This window comes from Acinonyx jubatus, chromosome B2, assembly GCF_027475565.1.
Source record: "Acinonyx jubatus isolate Ajub_Pintada_27869175 chromosome B2, VMU_Ajub_asm_v1.0, whole genome shotgun sequence".
In the NCBI taxonomy this organism is placed as follows: domain Eukaryota; kingdom Metazoa; phylum Chordata; class Mammalia; order Carnivora; family Felidae; genus Acinonyx; species Acinonyx jubatus.
This window is the reverse complement of record NC_069385.1, coordinates 137716902-137736443: the sequence shown is the minus strand read 5'-3', so window position 1 is coordinate 137736443 and position 19542 is coordinate 137716902. Positions and strand designations below refer to the sequence as shown.

General features: G+C 43.5%; 1 protein-coding gene across 2 annotated transcripts in view; it reads right to left on the bottom strand.

Annotated features, from left to right (window-relative positions):
* The window catches only part of STMND1 (stathmin domain containing 1), a 29736-nt gene extending 11147 nt beyond the window's left edge, over positions 1-18589 (bottom strand). Inside the window, exons 1-3 of one of the 2 annotated variants that reach the window (XM_053223194.1) lie at positions 18247-18589; positions 6742-6922; positions 2172-2323 (exon numbers count right to left, since the gene is read on the bottom strand). In XM_053223194.1, coding sequence (XP_053079169.1) covers positions 2172-2323; positions 6742-6922; positions 18247-18324 — 411 coding nt within the window. In that variant the 5' untranslated portion in view covers positions 18325-18589. Of the gene's footprint in view, positions 1-2171; positions 2324-6741; positions 6923-17995; positions 18188-18246 lie in introns of those variants that run through there. The other variant, XM_027040359.2, reaches the window with a different exon arrangement.
* Positions 18590-19542: the final 953 nt, after the last annotated feature.

Sequence of the window (19542 nt, the reverse complement as noted above, 5' to 3'; positions counted from 1 at the left end):
GCTTGACCGACTGAGCCACCAAGGCGCCCCTGGGGTTTTCGAAAGCTTCCTAGGTGATTCGAATGTGCAGCCAGGTTAAGGACCACTGCTCTAGGTGATAAAGCATACAGCTGTGTGTTACTGCGCTGGCTTTTTGCAAATCTAGATTATGCTGGGACATCGTGGCCCAAGTGCAGAGCAAAAAGCAAAAAACAAAAGCAAAGAGCTGTGTTATTCTTACCTACCTCTGTGGTCCTGTCACATTGAAATCCTTTTGAGAACAGTCCAACTAGGCTCCTGACAACTGTTCCATTTCTACAGAATATGAACACACTCATCATCTTTGGCTCACTTAATGATGTTATTGAAAGTCAAGCCTGTAGTTTTCATTTTTCAGATACATTTCTTTCTCAAGGTGGCTTATGTTAATTCACCTTGTCGTGCCCTTGTAAGGTCTCAGTCTGGACTCCATCTCTGGCGTCTGAATCACTGGAAAATATTTTAATGCTATTCCCATTGCGGTTAGCATCAATTTTCTATAGCATTTCCCTGAAGAAGGCACCGCTTAGCGACTGAAAGTTTCCACAATTTATCCTCCTCCAAATTGTTCTCTTGTCTTTTTTTCTTTTGACACACCTTCCTTTTTTCTGACCCCCAGAGACTCACCTATAGCTGGAAAAGAATCCCTCCCCCTCCTTTTCCATGTTAAAGACCCATCTTCCAGTACTTTCAAATAACATACTGTACTCTAAAGTGCCATGCATCTCACAGACGTGAACTGTCATTATATTGGTATTATCTTTTCCACTATATAATCTATTTTTACCTTCCCCTGTCCCCTACACCCTCTGATTATTCGCAGCCTGATAACATCATTCGTGAGGTTTAGCGATTTCCTCTCTTTTCCCCAAATACCTTCTGCAGCATGTATTTTCTTCAAGAGAAAATGCCACTTTGGTTTTTATTCATGAGTCTTAAGCAATTCCTACATGCAGAGAAGGAAATTACCTTTGTTCAAACACTTAAGTGACTTGGTCTAGGTGGCATACTTGATTTAAATAATGTGTCTATTTGTCCGCAGTCGATTGTTTTCCCTACAAGACAAGGATGGGCGGCCATTGAGGAGCCTTCGATGTTATTTCTGGTCCCCATTTCCATCTTTTCTGTGTCTTCCTTGTCTTTCCCACTCATCTCTCCCTAGGCTTCTTTTCTCTGTTAATTCTTCTTTCCACCTTCGTTAGGCGATGGGGTTGCTTGGGAGCTTTGTTAACAAACGAACACCCGAGAAAGCAGAACAAACAACACCTGCCATCGTCTTTATAGGTTTAGACAGAACTTATTAAAAAATTAAGGACTCAAGACTTCGGCCACAACCAGTTAAAATCAGAGTAAAAATTCTGCTCACGCTAGGGAAACACTACAACCGATTAGTCAAGATGAATCAACAAAGAAAAAGAAGAGTGTGAGGAGTTTTATAACCGTATTCATTTCTTCCTGTTTGACCTTAGGGTCAATATCGAAATGTGTACATATAGGTGTATATATAAATGTGTAAGCATATCTGTTTTAGCTTTCGCATTTAGGCCTATTTTTTATTAGATAAATCAGAGTTCAGTTTTATATTCACAATACCTAGTCCACAGGCAATGCTTAATAAAAATTCTTCAAAGAATGAAGGCATGTTATCCAATGGGGCTTACTGTCCCTCAATTTCAGTAAAACCCAAGATATGTTTTACTGGATTCCTTTATCATCAACGATCAGGGCAGTTGCTGGGTGCCTGGCTGGCTCAGTCCATAGACTATGCAGCCCTTACTCTCAGGGTCGTGGGTTTGAGCCGCATGTTAGGAGTAGAGATTGCTTAAATAAATAAACTTCTCTTTTTTAAACTTTTCTATGAACTTATTTATTTATTTTTTTTAATTTACATCCAAGTTAGTTAGCAAATAAATAAGCTTAAAAAAATGATTAGGGCAATTCCCGAGTCCGTGGAAAAGGATGATGTGGAGATGGGTGAAAGAATTGATGGGAGAGAGACCTGGCTTAGATAAATGCTATAATCTGCATTGTGACTTTGGAAATCGTAACTCATGATCAATCATATTCTATTACTATTTTAAACTATTACTATTACTTTCAAACTAAACTATAACTATTAGCTTATAGCTAATGTTTAATTAAGGAATACTTGCCATGACATCATAAGATTCTCCATTTCTAAGTACTTTGCTGTGGCTTTGTATTATTCCTTGACCAATTAATTCCTCCAGGATGTCTGATGACTTTTGTCGCTCTCGGATCTCGGGGGCTTGGGGGTTATGGATTAATCCACCGGTCACTAGGTCTTCCAAAGGAAAAGAAAAAAGAAATAGGAATTTAAGCCTGAACATTTTATCAATCGGATGCTAAATGGATGCCTTATAAATCATGCCGCTTCATTAAATCTTGGGTGAACACTCTTACCTACATATCTGTTTCTATTATAAATCTTTGAATCCTTTGAAGTTGAAAGTCTTCACGTTCTTTTAGAGGATACACATCACCATAATATACGGTTTGCTTAGCAAGCCCCATATTAACATAACAAAAAGTCTTTCATGTGCTGCTATGTACTACTTTTTTTGTTGTAACAACACTTATACACTGGGGTAGGACTACATGGGTTCTCGACACTAATTACCAAGCTAGAGCACAGCAAGGAAGGAGATCTTCTTTCAGTGACTCTTGTGAGTTGCAGTTTGGTTTCTATGCTTTGTATACAAAGGATAAACAGTGCGATGTTGCCAAGAGACTTCTAGTTCCGCAACCTCGAGCTTACAATTACGCCATCTGCTAAATCTATGTAAGTAAAAGTAATGCCTTTTTGAAAAGAGTCTTTGAACCAAATCAGAACTGAAGTGAAGTGATGTCAGCTAAATTTTTATTAATGATTCTAAAAATGGCACCAAAACGGTGTCTCCGGGAGCCTTTATAAACTGCACTAATGAGAGAGATCCCATCCCCCCATTACAAACCGCCCAGTGCTCCAAATAAGCAAGCATCTGTTTTTCCGGACTCACACCATTAAATAAAGGTGCAATGAGTCTTCAGAAATGAGCTATTTTCTATTTTGTAATCATCAAGAAGTGCTCACTGTAACCCCGTTGATTCCGTCTAGTGGACGGAGTCTTTTAATGAAAATTTCTAACCTCGCTGGTTAACAAAGACAGTTTTTGTGAATTTGCAGTGGGAAGAGAGAAAAAATGCACACATACACACGAGCCAGATATCTCTTACTTCAGAATATTTGCCTTCTTGTTATGAGAGACTTCTCTAATTGACCGCTGCAGGTAACTTCAACAAATCGCCTATAATCTCATTTCTTGTCCAGTGTTGTGTCTTCCTTCTACCTTCGCATGTGTCTGGAATAGACTCGATTCCCACTGTAAAGAGCTATATACAGATTTTGGTACAGAGTGGTAAAGCATGTCTTTGAAGTATGTAACCTAGAAGCTTGAAACCACAGAGAAAAGTTAAAGCTAGAGGTAAAGAATTAGATGGATGTTTTTTTTTTTTTAGAAGGTGGATTTACCTGGAAGGGCCAAAACTGAGCATTTACGTGCCTGGCACCATATTAGGTACTTTATAGACTTTATAACACTGTGAATTCTGTGAGAGAGGTACCGTTATCCTTATTGTACAAATAAACTATATGAGAGAGGCGAATTAACTTGCTTAAGGTGACATGGGTAGGAAGAGAATCAACTAGGGTTTGAACTCAAGAATATCCAACTTCCACATCTGTGTTCTCTGCCACCCTGCCCCCCCCCCCCCCCCGCACTCCTTTCCCAAGGTCATGGATGGAGGTCCACTGCATGATCCATTATTTTTCTGAATCTACCAAAGTATTTGGCTTGACATTGACAGTCGTTAGCCTACAGAGAGAACCCTGAGCTATCATGGTCATTTCAACTAGTTCTCATGATTTCTTGGGATGCTGAAGACGATTGGGGAAATGTGTGAAAATGACATTATGCTTTTTTCTGATCATGAAAGTGATACATGGTTACATAGTAAACTTGGATAGAAAAGAATGAAAAAAGAAAAGAAAAATGCCCATACTCTTAGCATTAAGAGATTACCACTGTTAATATATCAAATTTTACTTTTAAAAATCAGACACCATACTGAAGATAGTTATGTTTCCTATGCAGTCAACATATACACTAGCATTTTTTCACGAGATCGGAAACTCTTCATAAGCGTAAGTGTCACAAGCGAAGTCATACGAGAAAATGTAGGTGAATTCATCTTAAACTCTGGTGTAGGAAAAAACTTTCTAAACATGACTCAAAATCCAGATTCAATAAAAGAAAAGATTGAGAAATCTTTGATTTTTAACTACATTAAAAAGTGTTTGCAAGGAAAAAAAGGAATAAATGTCAAATATAGATACCATGTAGCTTGTGATTTGATGTACAAATGGGGTACAATGTCATTTTTGGTATTTTTGCTAAAAATGTATAACCTGAAGTTAATCATGGGGAATTCTCAAACACAAACTGAGGAACTTTCTACAAAAGCAATGGCCTATATCTCCAAAATATCAATCCAATAAAAGACAAAGAAAACCTGAGGGACTGGCTCTGGATTAAAGGAGAAAAACACATTATGTCTAAATTAAACGTGTGATTCTGGATTAGATCTTGAACCAGAAATTTATTTACAAAGGACATTTGTGAGACAATTGATAAAATTTGAATATGCAGATGAGACGATGTACTGCGTAAGGGGTAATTTGCTGATTGTGATCCCTGTACCGTGATTATGCAAAGAATATCCTTGTTTTAGGAAACACATATTGTGCTTAGGAGTAAAGTGTCATTATGTCTGCGATTTGCTCTTAGAAACAATCTAGGGGCGTGTGTGTGTGTGTGTGTGTGTAAGAGAGAGAGTGTGTATGTGTGTTTACGTGAGAGAAAGAGTGTGTGTGAGAGAGAGTGTGCCAGAGAGGGTGTGTGAGTGTGTGTGAGAGAAAGAGTGTGTGTGAGAGACAGAGACAGAGAGCATGTGTGAGAGTGTGTGTGTGAGAGTATGTGAGTGTGTGTGTGTTGGGGGGGAGCTATGATAGGTGCAATTGTATCACATGCAAATGTGGTATAATGTTAGCATCTGGGAAATCTGGGGGAAAGAATATAGGCGTCCTTTGTTTTTGCAACTTTACTTAAATCTGAAATTATTTACAGTAAGTTTTTTTGTTTTTTTTTTAAGAAGGAAGAAACTTGAGAAGTGTTAGAGTGAAACCTGAAGTTTTAATCGACTGCGTTCTGTAGCCGGGCAGGGCAAGGATGCAGAAAGGACACAGGAGCAACAGGGCAGAGGACAAATCTAAGCCTCGGGGCATTGGTTCTGCACTCTGGGGCAAGGTCTTTTCTGGAAACTAGTCGACAACACATTTGGGGAACACTGCTTTGCTGGTTCACTCCCTCCCCAGGCTCCTGTCTCTTGGCTCCACCCTGCTGGCTGGACTGACGGGGAGGGTGCACCCAGGTGTCCCCTCCCGCCCGACAGTCTGCGGTCTGCTAGGGCCACAGACATTGAGCATTCACGGCGCTCCCGTCCACAGAATCATCAGAGAGAGACACACAGAGAGAGGAGAGGCGCCCCCCGCTCTATCCCCAGCCTCCTACCTCGTTCTCTGAGCTCACGAAGACCTCACCTCAGAACCACGAGACGAGGGCTAATAGGAAAACTATCATAACTAGACTGTGCCGTCCAAGTCCAAGGAAAAGAATCTCACTTACTAACCCATCTCTTTTCCATCTCTAACTTGTAGCTAGGGAAGAAACAACGGCCACGAGGAATGACACACGAGGCGTCCCCCCAAATAAAACAGAACACTTTTGCTCGAGTTCTGTTGAACTCAATTGGTTTCAGAGGCTGATGAAATATAAACGGGAGCTCTCAAATCAACACCAGGGGGGGTACCTCAAGTAAAGCAGAAACAACCGTAGGAAAAATCAAAATAGTTTCCAAGGAGCGCACCAGGTCATGATTACTTCTTTTATGATTTTGAAAGCTGTTTGTTTTGTATATTCGCTGATGCTTTGGATGGGAGACACAGGGGAAACAGTTTGACATAGGTTTTATTTATTTTTTCAAATGTAGAACTTTCTCTTGGAAACATGTTAACAACAGTGGAAGTTTACAGGAATTTAACCAAAGCCTGTGTGACTCCTCCTAAGGCCTGTTCCCAACCACCAGTAAGGGCTCTTAGTTAAAAAAAGGGTGGGGGGGGGGGGGAGGGAGAGAAAAAAAAGTAAGATAGTTTTAATTACTTGATCTACAAGAAGAGAAATGGTTAGCTTTATGTACGCACACAATGAAGGCTTAAGGCTACATCCTAATGTCTCAGAAATAGGGATTTTGCTATTTGGAGCACTGCCTCGCCCACAAAACTGTGATAAAGGGGTTGCTAGCATACATCATACTTTATATAACGTATATATGTGTTTTTAAAAAATATTTATTTATTTTGAGAGAGAAAGAGCACACGTGGGGGAGGGGCAGACGGATAAGGAGACCGAGAATCCCAAGCAAGCTCCCCACTGTCAGTGCAAAGCCTAATGTGGGGCTCGAACTCATGAACTGTGACATCATGACCTGCGTGGAAATCAAGAGTCAGACGCTTAACTGACTGAGCCCCCCAGGCGCCCCTACATTTTACAATATATGTAGAGAGATAAGTGTTTTGTAGAGATTAATATACATGGGGGCTGTTACCTGAATTTATTCCTCTGTTTCTTTCACTAAGAAATGGGGGACTTTCTGTTGTGGTTCCAGGTAAACTTCCCAACTGAGCCTGTATTTCCAGGCCCTCGGGGCTGCTCAAAGGGTCCTTGGGTAATTCAGCTCCAATCTGGGGCCCGAGGTTCTCCACGGAATAAGTCACACCGACATCAGCCTGTGAAGAGGGAATGGCTCCATGAGAGTCAACATTTCTTAGAAAACAGTTTCTTGGAAAATGAAAACAATGTCACAAGGTCTGCTTGGCAAATATTTAGCCTACGAGTATCTGCAGCAGGCTGATTAGCCCCAGCCACCTGTACATGTTACCACGCATGCAGTGTGTGTTTATTTTTGAGAGAGACAGAGACAGAGAGACAGGGGGTGAGTGGGGGAGGGGCAGAGAGAGGGGGAGACAGAATCTGAAGCAGGCTCCAGGCTCTGAGCCATTAGTACAGAGCCCGATGCGGGGCTTAAACCCAGGAGCTGTGAGTTCATGACTTGAGCCAAAGTCCGATGCTTAAACGAATTGCCCAGCTGCCCCCAGATATGATTAATTTAAGGACCTTGAGATGGCATGATTATTCTGGATGATCCAGGTGACCTATGTGTAACCATGATTGTCCTTAAAAGATGGAGGCGGAGGGAGATGTGGCTACAGACGTGGAGAAGGTGATGTGCCAGGGAAGCAGAGACACATTCGAGGATGTTACCAGCAGCGGATGAGGGAGGGTCACCAGCCAAGGAATGAAAGAATGTAGCTCTAGAAGTCAGGATGGGCAAGGAAAGGGATTCTTTCCCCAAAGCTCATTCCTGAAGGCAACCCACCAACTTTATCCCCAGCGCAGCTGACTGTAGCCCAGTGGAACTGATTCTGGACTTCAGACCCCCAGAATTGGAGGAGAATAAAATTGTGTGGTAGTGAGCCACCACATTTGTGATCATTTGTTATAGCAGCAATAGAAGTTAATATAGTATCTACTAGGAATCTATCAGGTACAAGCTACTATGCTGAGCACCCCAGAGGATGCCAAGCTGAACATGTTCATCAAGTGTGAAGAGTAAAGATACTGCTGTGTAAAAATTTTTTTGTCTTTTGTGTGTGAGAGAGAGTGAGTGGGGGAGGGGCAGAGAGAGAATCCTAAGCAGGCTCTGCGCTGTCAGCACAGAGCCTGACATGGGGCTCAAACCCACGAACTATGAGATCATGACCTGAGCCAAAACAGAGAGTCATCCGCTTAACCAATGGAGCCACCCAGGCTCCCCTAAAAAAGTTTTCTTTAAATGAAACTGTCTCTATTGCTTATGCTGATTAAAGAAGCAATAGAGACTCATTGAAGAAATAAATAACATAAAAGGAAACTGTTGATCAGTTTTGTGTCAACTAAGCTATGGTATTGTTATCCAATCAAACATGAATCTAATCATTGCTGTGAAGGTATTTGGTAGATGTGGTTCAGGTCTACAATCTGTTGACCTTAAGTAAAAGAGATTATGCTCAATAATCTGGATGGGCCTCATCCAATCAATTGAAGGCCTTAAGAGTAGAATTGATGTTTCCCTGAGGAAGAAGTTTTTTCTGTGGACTGTACCTTCAGCTCCAGTATGGTCCTTTCTGACCACCTATGCTATCGTGTGAATTGTGGACTTGGCTAGCCAGCTCCCATAACTGCATAAGCCAATTCCTTGTAGTACATCTATCTATCTATCTATCTATCTATCTATCTATCTATCTATCTCTCCATCCATCCATCTGTCCATCCATCCAGTCAACCATTATACTGGTTCTATTCTTTTGGTAGAACCCTGAATAATACAGGAACACAGTAAAAAATAAGTACCATACTCTACACTAATAACATCTTAGTATATTACTTCTTAGATGTGTTTGCTCAAAGAAATATAATCTTTAAAAACAAATTGGAATTGGCTAATTAGCACATGAAAAGATGCTCAATATCATTAGACATTAAGAAAATGCAAATCAAAACCAGAATGAGATATGACCTCACATTCATCAGGATGACTATAATGAAAAAAACACACACACACAGAAAGTGTGAGCGGGGGTGTGGAGACATCGGAGCCCTCGTACAGTGGAGTGGGAATGTAAAATGGTACAGCCACTTTGGAAAACAGTTTGAGAATTTCTAAAAAAATCAAACAGAGCGTTAGCGTATGACCTGCAAATTCCACTTCTAGGTATATACGCCCACACAAAATGAAAGCATACATCCACATAAAAACTTGCACGCAAATGTTCAGAATTAACATTCAAAATATCTAAAAAGTAGAAACAATCCAGACACCCATCAACTGATGAATGGATAAATAAAATGTGATATGTCCAGACCAGGAAATTTTATCTGGCAATAAGAAGAAAGAAAGTACTATTGCATGCTGCTCAGAGATGACGTTTAACAACATTCTGCTGAGTCAAAGAAGCCAGACGCGGAGACTGTTCCAGTTACCAAACACTCAGAATAGGCAAATTAATAGAAACGGAGTGTAGATTTAGTGGTTGCTTAGGAAGTAGGGGTTGGCCGCTAATGGGTAGTGGTTTCTTTTGTGGGCGGGATAAAAATGTTCTATTAGATTAGATTGTGGTGACAACTGTGAATTGTATAATATGTGGATTATATTTTAAGAAAGCTATATGTAAATAATATACATCAAGTTCTATATTAAATGGTATTTAATATTTCCATAACCTGTTTTTCCCATTAAGGATATGTCAGGGACATTTGCTTACGTCAATATATATAGGTCTACCTCATTCTAGTTAACGGTGGGGAGTAGTCATTTATTTGATGACTGTAGTGTAGTCTATTATATACTATACTATAATTTATTCAACCAGTTCCTACTGACGGCCATCTTGGTTGTTTCTATATATGCTTCTATATGTGTTTCTGTATATGTCTGCAATATAATGAACTATGCTGGCATAATATATGTGCATATATATATCAGTGTGAATTCACCCCATCATTCCATGAGAATAAATCCCTACATCTAAAGATGTACACATTTTCTATTAGTATGTGTTTCCAGAGGGTCCTCCATAAATCTTTCACTGGCTTACAATCCCACCCCTTCCTTTTATGAATCTCTATTCTTCCATACCAGTTCCACTGATCGTAAATACGTCAATACACTGTAAAAAGGGTCCGTATGTGATTTAGTAAACCACTGACTCCAAAATGCTGGCCCATGTCAAATTTTTCATAGTCCCACAGCAAAAGAAGAAAAATAAGAAAAATGTAGTGAGTGCTCCAAAAAGTTAAATTAATTCAATTTAAAGAGTTGGCATTTATTGGAGAGGCAGCGTGTTCTAAATATTGGTATGTTCAGGAAAAGTTTTCTCCAATCCTCGCTAACTCCCCTGCCCCCTTTCTCCTAGTGCTGGCCTTTCCTTCCTTGCTTGGGTTGATCAGCCAACCTCTTCTCCATCACACATACCAGTGAAGCCCCCTCAGTGTCCCCAGGGGACCTAAACACATAAGCAACTTCTACAGAGTTTCGCCTTCTGGTTATTCTTCTCATGTCTATTGATTTCATGTTTGTTGGTCCAAGGGGTGCTTTTCTTCTCCCCTGAGTATTAGAAGGTCCCCAGGACTGTACCTCCAAGGCCCCATGGTTTCCAGTAATTCCCTGGTACACTTGTACCACGTTGTAGCTTCTTGGGGCAGCAGAAGGTGTTCAAGAAGATGCTTGAATTGGCTCTTGATGAATGAGTTTCCAGTGGGCAAGGAGAAATTGTCATTGTAGACAGAGAGGTTAAGCACACACAAAGACGGGTATGAAACAGTATTGTGAGCATATGAACTTGAATTATTCCAGGGGAGCAGAAAGATGGAGATAGAACGGGGTAGATGCTGAGTGGGAAAGGGAAGTCTTTTGTGATGAGTAAAGGGGCTTGGTTTTATTTTGAATGCAACAGGAATCCTTTGTAGGGTTTTTGTGTATGGAAGTAAAATAAAATGATCAGTCATGTGTTTTAGAAAGATCACTGGGGTTCATTTAAATGAGGGGGGCTGAAGGAAACAAGGAAGGGACAGAGCAGGGCGGCCAATTACAATGATGGCAATTGTCCAGGTGAGCTCTGATTGAACGTGACCTAGGACAGTGGCAGTGAAACTGGGGGAAAGAGATGGAAGAAACATTAGAAAGGAAGACAGCAGACACCCTCTCCCCCCCAGCTCTTCCATTTAAAGGAGGGACAAATAGGACATCAGCATTAAACCCTTGGTAATCTCACAATAAAAATCACACAGATTTTAAAACACCTAAGCACGTTTGTTCACTTTCTGAAAGCTCTCCAAAGAGCTGTGAAATCCCTCAGAGGCTAAGTAGAAACCACAGTAGCCAGGTCCTGGCGGCTCCAACACCCACCCTCAGGTTCCTGTCATTCAATGATGATTTCTCGAGTGTTTGAGTGTTCATGGGGAGACTCACGTAGCTCCTTATCACTGTGTTTACATAACATGCTGGCTGCAGCTAATCAACATCAGTTCATTGTGCTGGGGGTTAATTAGCTCTGTGCTTCAGGGCTGCATGGGAAAGTATGAAAACGCGACCAACTGAACAAACAAGCCGGCCAACAAAAAGTCCACAGATCCGAAATACCAATGGCCTATGGAGAAAGTATCAGAGCTCTTATGTGCTCTTTCTATCTCTCTCCATTTGTCTTTCTTCATAGACACAGTTACTGCCATGTAGTCCCTGTACTGTAAGCCGACCCAGGAAAAGTCTTTATGTATATTACGTGCTATTATTTTATTATATAATAATAATCTTACTATATCAGACAGGGTCTCTCTCACGTGCACACACACATTTACAGATATATAAAATATATATTGTTATTTTATATATATATATAAATATATAATATATAAAAATATATGTTGTTACATATAACAAAGGACAAGGAGACTCTGATGGTTTTTTTTCAGGTGCTCATAGTCCATGCTGACGGGAAAGAGCAAAGATCACGGGGCCCCCGGTGGCTTAGCTGGTTAAGGGTCCGACTGTGGCTCAGGTCGTGATCTCGCGGTTCATGAGCCTGAGCCCCGCATCTGGTTCACTGCTGTCAGTGCAGAGTCACCTTCAGATTGTCTCCTTCTGTCTCTGCCCCTCCACCACTCGCACTTTCTCAAAAATAAAGAAACTTTTTTTTTTTTTTTAAAAAGAACAAAGATCACGTTAGGTATTCTTGACCTTCTTTCCAAATAAACTATTGAAAACCAATATATGCAATGGCGGTGAAGCAGGCAATTTCACAAGCTCATCGTGTCTTGCAGGCCTTCGTTTTTTGAACATAGCAGGGCACTGAGTTACACATAGGGATGAGTTTTGCCATCTAACGTTTCCCATCAGAGACCTTGGAAAATTTAGCAACAACAAACAAAAACACGTCCATATTGGAGCTGAGAGCACACACGAATATTCTCAATCTAAAAGGCGGCTTTTCACAAAGATATTCTGTCATCTACAAACCAGAAAAATAGATTTAATTTTTTTAATTTTTATTTATTTTTGAGAGAGAGAGAGAGAGAGCATGAGCACACGTGCTAGGGGGGAGGGGCAGCGAGAGAGGGGGACAGAGGACCCAAAGCAGGCTCTTCGCTGATAGCAGCCCAAAGTGGGGCTTGAACTCACGAGCCCTGAGATCATGACCTGAGCTGAAGTCAGACACTCAAACGACTGAGCCACCCAGGCACCCCACAAGTCAGAATATATTTAAATTCCACATTTAATTATGTGACCCTCATTGGTTTCATCAAAGTGAGGAATCCAGGCCTTACCAAGAATCTTAACTCCTTTATTCTGACTTAGATCCCGTCTGCCTTCAAGCTCTGTTAGTGACCAAAGCTTAAATGGCAGCAAATGAAGCACAATCTTTGGGCATAAGGTAACATATACCAGGCTTCAGTTTCCAGAGCAGAAATGTAAGGTTCTTCTCTCAGAAAAACTAAGCATGTCTTTCAAATATCTTATCTATGTGCAACACATTCTGGAAATTTTAACCCAATTTCATAATCTAGACTTGAGAACAGACACAGTTCAGAGGCCAGAAATATTGACAAATTAATTATACCTATGCCTCTGGGGGCATCGCAAAAACAGTTTTCTTATTCTTTCTATGCATGCAGGGTTTATATTTTCACACCAATGAGAAGTCTATCTGCCGTGGAGGGGATCAGGAGGTGGGTGGGAGGTTTGACTTTGTTTCCTGGAGATGAAGTTGTGCAAACGTACAGATTCGAAGGGCGTCTGGGTGGCTCAGTCGATTAAACATCCAGCTTCAGCTCAGGTCATGATCTCGAGGTTCGTGAGTTCGAGCCCCGCGTCGGGCTCTGTGCTGACAGCTCAGAGCCTGGAGCCTGCTTCGGATTCTGTGTCTCCCTCTCTCTCTGCCCCTCCCCTGCTCGTGCTGTGTCTCCCTCTCTCAAAAATAAATAAGCATTAAAAAAAAGAAGTAGAGATTCGATATGTTTATATTTTGTGTCAATTCTATTTTATGTTTCATTGTCTTGGGGATACGATCTTATTAGTTTTAGAATTGAAAAGCCGTGAATTCTAAGCTAACAGTTATGCATGGGAATCATCAGCATTCCAAAAAAGGTATTATTTTTAATTACAGACAGGGCTGTTTTTTGTTTGTGTTTCATATATTTGTTTTCGGTCTGGAAGTGTTATAGGTTCTGTTCTAAAGCTTTTGGGAAACACATTTGCCAAATAGTTTGGAGGGAGTCATCTGTCATGTCTCCCTTGGACTGAAACCTTAATCACATTATTGGCAGGTGTATTTTATAAATATATTTGTCTGTAGACATATAGGAAAAAAAATGGGTTCTTCAGCATTTGATTTTCTAGTTTATGTCTAACGAATATTGTAACAACTAGCAACCCTCCAAAAACACTCAAAAATACCCTGTTTTAAAAATTAGGACTTGAAGAAGTCATTTAGTCCCTTTTGCTGATGATAAGCCAGAACTTTCTTGTCAAAGGTTAGGGGGAAACTGTGAGGGGTCCTTAGGGATTGTCTATTCCAATCTAGTCTGTTCCCTTTCATAATAAGACAGAAACTCAGAGTTCATCATACAGAACATTTCCCTCATTGAGAAAAGTTCCCCATGCTTTTTTTATTATGCATTATTTTATTATCATGTCTACCTGCCATGTTAGACTAGGGTAAAAGTGAAGACAAAGTCAGTAGTCTTGACAAGTTTGATTTGGAATATTTTAAAAGTTGTGCCACTAAGGAACATAAATATTTCATGCACGCAAACCTGTACATCTCATTTTAAAGACACTGGTGAACCACTGAACGTTCAGCCTGTACATTTAGGAAGTTAGCAAAAATAGCACTGTCTGGTAGCTAGAGAGCGTTTCATTAGTGATTACGCCTTGGCTGGATCAGATTTCCAAAGTCTACCACTTGGGGTGGGGAAGGAGGTATATGCGTGAATCGACCCTGAGTCTATTTTCAGGCTATTTATTTTAATATTTTTTTTAAGTTTTATTTTTAAAAAATTTTTTTCTGAGAGACAGAGAGACAGAGAGAGAGTGAGAGAGGGAGAGGGAGAGCGTGAGCAGGGGAGGAGCAGAGAGAGAAGGAGAGAGAGAGAAACCCAAGCAGGTTCTGTACAGTCAGCACGGAGCCTGGTATGGGGCTTGAGCTGAGATCACCACCTGAGCCGAAGTCAAGAGTCAGATGCTGAACCACCCAGACTCCCCTATTTTCAGGTGATTTTAATACTGAATTTACTCCTTGCTGACTGTTGTTGGTCTAGTTATGCAACTAGGAGACAAGAAGATACCAAGGATCGGAGGGAGTGGGAGGGACACCGGGTCCCTCAAGAAATGGTCATTAGTGCCTGGTCTTTATCAGGCGCTGTAGTAAGCAGGGGGGATTGCAGAGACAAAGAACAGTTTCTGTCCTCAAGAAGATAATAACAACTCAGGATGGGAAGCAAACACAGACATGAATAAATACAATATGATGTTTTGAAATATGGTAGGAGAAGGTATAAGTTCTGCCAGTGTGGTAGCCTAGCGGGGTGGGGAGCAGGGTCAGGAAAGTGGTCTTGAGTTGTCTTGAAAGATGGGTACGTATCTGCATGTGGCCCAGCACGGAGGACGGGGAAAGGTCTGAAAGGAGGGAAGACAGCAGGTGCAAAAGCGTGGAGATAGAAACGGAATGGATTTGGGGAGCCACGAGTAGTGAGGTTTGACCAGCAATGCGTGTGGAAAGAGACGAAGCCGGAGAATTTGACAGGAGGCAGCTCAAAGACGGCTGGTAAGGGGCACCTGGGGGCTCAGTCGGTTAAGCGTCCGACTTCAGCTCAGGTCACGATCTCGCGGTCTGTGAGTTCGAGCCCCGCGTCGGGCTCTGTGCTGACGGCTCAGAGCCTGGAACCTGTTTCAGATTCTGTGTCTTCCTCTCTCTCTGCCCCTCCCCCGTCCATGCTCTGTCTCTTTCTGTCTCAAAAATAAATAAACGTTTAAAAAAAATTTTTTTTTAAAAAGATGGCTGGTAAGATGTGCTAAGGAGTCAGGACTTTATCTTACATAAATCACTGTAATAACAATTGTACTGACTCATATTGAGCACTTATTCTGTGCCAGGCATTGATCCGATCATTTTACGTGAATTGAATTCATCAATCTTTGTGACAACTCTGTAACATAACTATTATTCTTATTATTGCCCTCATTTTACAGATAAGGAAATCAAAGCACAGAGATGTTAAATAACTTGACCAAAGTCACACAGCTGAAACAAACAGTGAACCCAGAAATCATAACTGAGGTAGTCACATTCTTTGACCCCTGGTGTGTGTGCCTACCTAATGATTTGGGAACTGTTTTTTTTAGCAGAGGATGACATTACCAGATTTTAGAACAATGGCTCTGGAGGTCATGCGAAGCCCGGAGCTGGAGCACAGGTGGGGGTGGGCAGAGGAGGAAGGATCCAGGGAGACCAGTTGGGAGACTTGTCAAAACCCCAGGAGAGAGGCAATGACTTTCATGCCCAGGGAATTCAGGAAGAGACCAGAAACCCTTCCAAACCCAGGGAAGCTTGGCTTCCAGGGACCCAGCATATCTGACACTCAGAGAGGATTGCTTTTCATCACTGTCTCCTGCTCTGTGCAACAGTCATTTTCAGTAATAACCTTGAAATGAAACAAATGATAATGGCCAGATAAGAAACACAAATGGTGAAAATGTCCTTCTCTGGAAGTCTCATGTGTAATCGCACCAGTCAAGTAAATAAAAAAGATTTTTTTTGCGCAAAAAAGAGAAAAGCACAATGGGTTAACATTTTAAATCATATTTGTACAGTTTTTGGAGAAAGGGAGAAAAATGTATTCCTACATATTAATCAAAGCAGAAGTAATGAGCAAGTAAGAGGACCAAGTTGTTTCCAAGAAGCCCGTAAATCTATGTGGGAGGAAGAGCTTTAAACACACACTTGCTGTGTGAGAAGCGAGTGGTACAGCAGTGGTGTTTGGGCTCAGTGCTGAAGGACAAGCAGGAATTGCATCAGGGGACCTGGGAATGGGGCCTGAGGAGGGCATTCCAGGAGGATGGAATGGCACGGGGAACAGCATGGACTGTGTCGGTGACTGGTGGGACCGAACCCTGCAGATTCTCGGGTTGGCAGACCCGAGAGTCCTCTAGTGTGCAGGGCTGGACAGGACGACATTACAAAGCCTGGTGGGACCGTGGGTAGAGGGTTTTGCGTGCTCTGGAGAATTTTTTCTTAGGAAGACAGAGGCAGTGTGGGAGGCAGAGAGTACCCTGTGCTCACGGGGGAGGCAGGAAGACCCAGTAAGAGGGAATAGGGCCCTGAACTCAGACAGAGGTGGCTGGAACAGAAAGCAGGAAACGGGCACCAGGTGGCTCAGTGGGTTAAGCATCTGCTCAGGTCACGATCTCACGGTTCGTGAGTGTGAGCCCCTCTTTGGGCTCTGCGCTGGCGGTGCTGAGCCTGCTTGGGATTCTCCCTCTCTCCCTCTCTCTCTGTTCCTCCCCTGCTTGTGCTCTCTCTCTCAAAATAAGTAAGCAAACAACAACAAAAGCAGAAAACAGTGTCAAGATGGGTAGGCACCTGGGCACAGGCATCCACAAGGGCGCCAGGTCCTAAGCCTGAGTTTCAGCCTTAACCAGCTTCCAGTTTGTTTTTTGATGTACTCCAAGAGCCCAGCAGGTGTGCTGTGGGGGTGTGTGCATGCGTGCACCCCCCCCCCACACACACAGTAGGTGCTGTGACACCAAATGGCACCTTGCACATTGTCTGCTAAAAAAAAAGGTGTGCTCTTGAGACAGTAGCTCCAAAAATGCCCTTTAGGAAGGGTGACCGTAAATCCTGGTTTTCTGCCCAACAATATGGGCTTAAATCAGACCAGGCAAATTTATTAATAGTGTTCCTTTTCACTCCTAAAAGTATTCTGCTTTTGGTGATCAGTTATATGGTATTACTACCTTTGGGTGACCCCTCTCCAAGGGGTACCATTGTGCCTTCCCAGCTCGGTTTGTGGAATACTGACCGTGGTGAGCATGGGACGAAATCCTGGACCTCATTTCTGTCTGGACCAACCCATCCCTCCATGCCCCACCCTGGAAAAAATTCCCCTTCAGGCCTGCAGAAGAATTACCGGGATGGCAACCTTGAGAGAGGGAGCAGAAAGAGTACTGGAATGAGACTCCGAAAGTTAGATTCTGTCTCTAGCTCTGCCCCCAAACAAGCTGTGCAGCCTCAGGCAAGGCGTTCTCGTCTCTGGGCCCCAGGGTCCTCAGGTGGGAAGCAAGAGGGCTCAGCCAGATGGAAGGCCTCTACCGTGTCTTTGAGCCCTTAAGTAATTCTAGAAGGGCCCACTTTCCGGAAGCGGGTAATATAAGGCACCTCCCAGGATCTCCCACCCTCACCTGAGAATCCCCGCCGGCCCCAGCTCTGTGCGGGTCGCAGGCTCTACTTTTTAGTGCCCCGGGGTGTGACCAACTTCGCAGGTTCTTGACACACAAAAGGCTCTCAAAGCTAGTCCTACAGCAGCGGGGCCCTGGACACGACAGCAGTGAAACACAGACCGGTACAGCTGCTCCCTTCCCTGCCACCCTGTGCCCACCCACCGGGAGGGCTGCGAGGCCCCTGCCGACCCAGCTCCAGCCCACTCCAGTCGCTCCCCCGCCAAGCGTGGCAAAAGGCCTTGTGCCTGCTTGTCTGTTTTGTTGGTTTTACCTTAAATCCCTCATCCCAGCCCTTCTTGGGCGCGGGGACGCCTGTCTGGTCCTCAGCAGCCTGGGAAGGTCCGCAGCCCATGCCGCGCGCTCCACCTCCGGCCGGGCCTCCAGGTGCGCCCCCGGGGGTCGCTCCCTGCCGCGCCCCTGAACCTCACCCCGCCGCCCCCTCCCCTGCGCCCCGCGTCCTGCACCGTGCCCCTGCGCCCTGCGCCCGTGCCCCTGCGCCCCGGCACTCTCCGCCTCTCCCACCTGCCGCACTGAGAGCCTGGGCTGGAGGCGCTCGGCGTCTGGGCAGTTGCCGGGAACTGTTGCCACAATAAACCGCATCAGCGGACCTGGGACTTTTGTAACTGGAAACTGGAAGGCCGGAGGCGTCTAAATCACAGCTAGGACGCAACTTGCAGCCCTCTCCGTTGAAAAGTGAAGGGTGAGGGGCGCTCACTGCTGGGCGATTAGTCTTTAGAGAACCGTAGTCTTAAGCATCCTGCGGGACCTGTTATTTGTCCCTTTCTAAGGCACCGTGGGACCCTCCTGCTTCTGTGCTGCGGAGGCTGGGGACTGTGTGGCCAGCCGCTGCTGAACGAAGGGGGGCCGTGGAGCTGGCCGGACAGCCCCAGACGACAGTGTCACGGGCCCACCTCGGGGAGGACGGTCACACAAACAGAAACCCGCACAGTGAAGAAAAGCGGGCATTAGGACCCTCACAGCTCAGCGGCCCCGAAATGGGTCATGCAAATCATTTTTATGGAAGCCACATTTTGTGAGCTGCTACATGGTAAGGAAGTGCGTTCTCAGAGAGCTAAATAAAAAATGCCGCAACCCACCAGGCAAGGCGGACCAGGAAGACTGCCGCACTGAGCAACAGGTCCTTTCCTGGATTTCCCCCCCCCCCCTTTTGTCCTATTTTTGATTATTTTTTCAATTTTCAATAATTAAAAAAAAAAGTGAGAGGGATCTTAGACATCATCTACCAACTCCCTATTTTACAGGCTGTAAACCTAGGCTCAGAGAGGCTGAGTGGTTCAGATCGGGGTGGGGAGGCTAGTCAACGAGGGATCTGGAACCAGGAACCAGGTGGCCTGGTGGCAGGATTCTGACACAGGGAGTCGGGACACGGAGGCCTTTCTTGCCAGGAAGCAACTTTATTTGAGCCAGCACCACTCGGTTGGGTTCCTACCCTAAGAACTGAGCCCCCAACAGCCAGGTGGCCTAGTTTTTTTAATATATTTTTTACTTCTTTGTCTCCCACATACGGTAACACACAAATATGTAGTCTGATTAAGTGGTCTCATATTACAGGGTGGTGACGGATGTTGTCACATATGCGTATAACCAGGTTGCCTTGAGGTCTTTTTTTTTTTTTTTTCCTTTCCTTAGGGAGGGTTCCCTACAACAGCCTGACTCACTCCCATGAATCAGCAACACCAGGAAAATCCTAGTAAGAATTTTTGGAAATGTAAAAATCCTGGATCCTTCCAGGGAAATTACTGGTCCGTTCTGTTATAGGCGTTGATTCTTTGGGTTATAGCGTTTAAACTCCTTTCG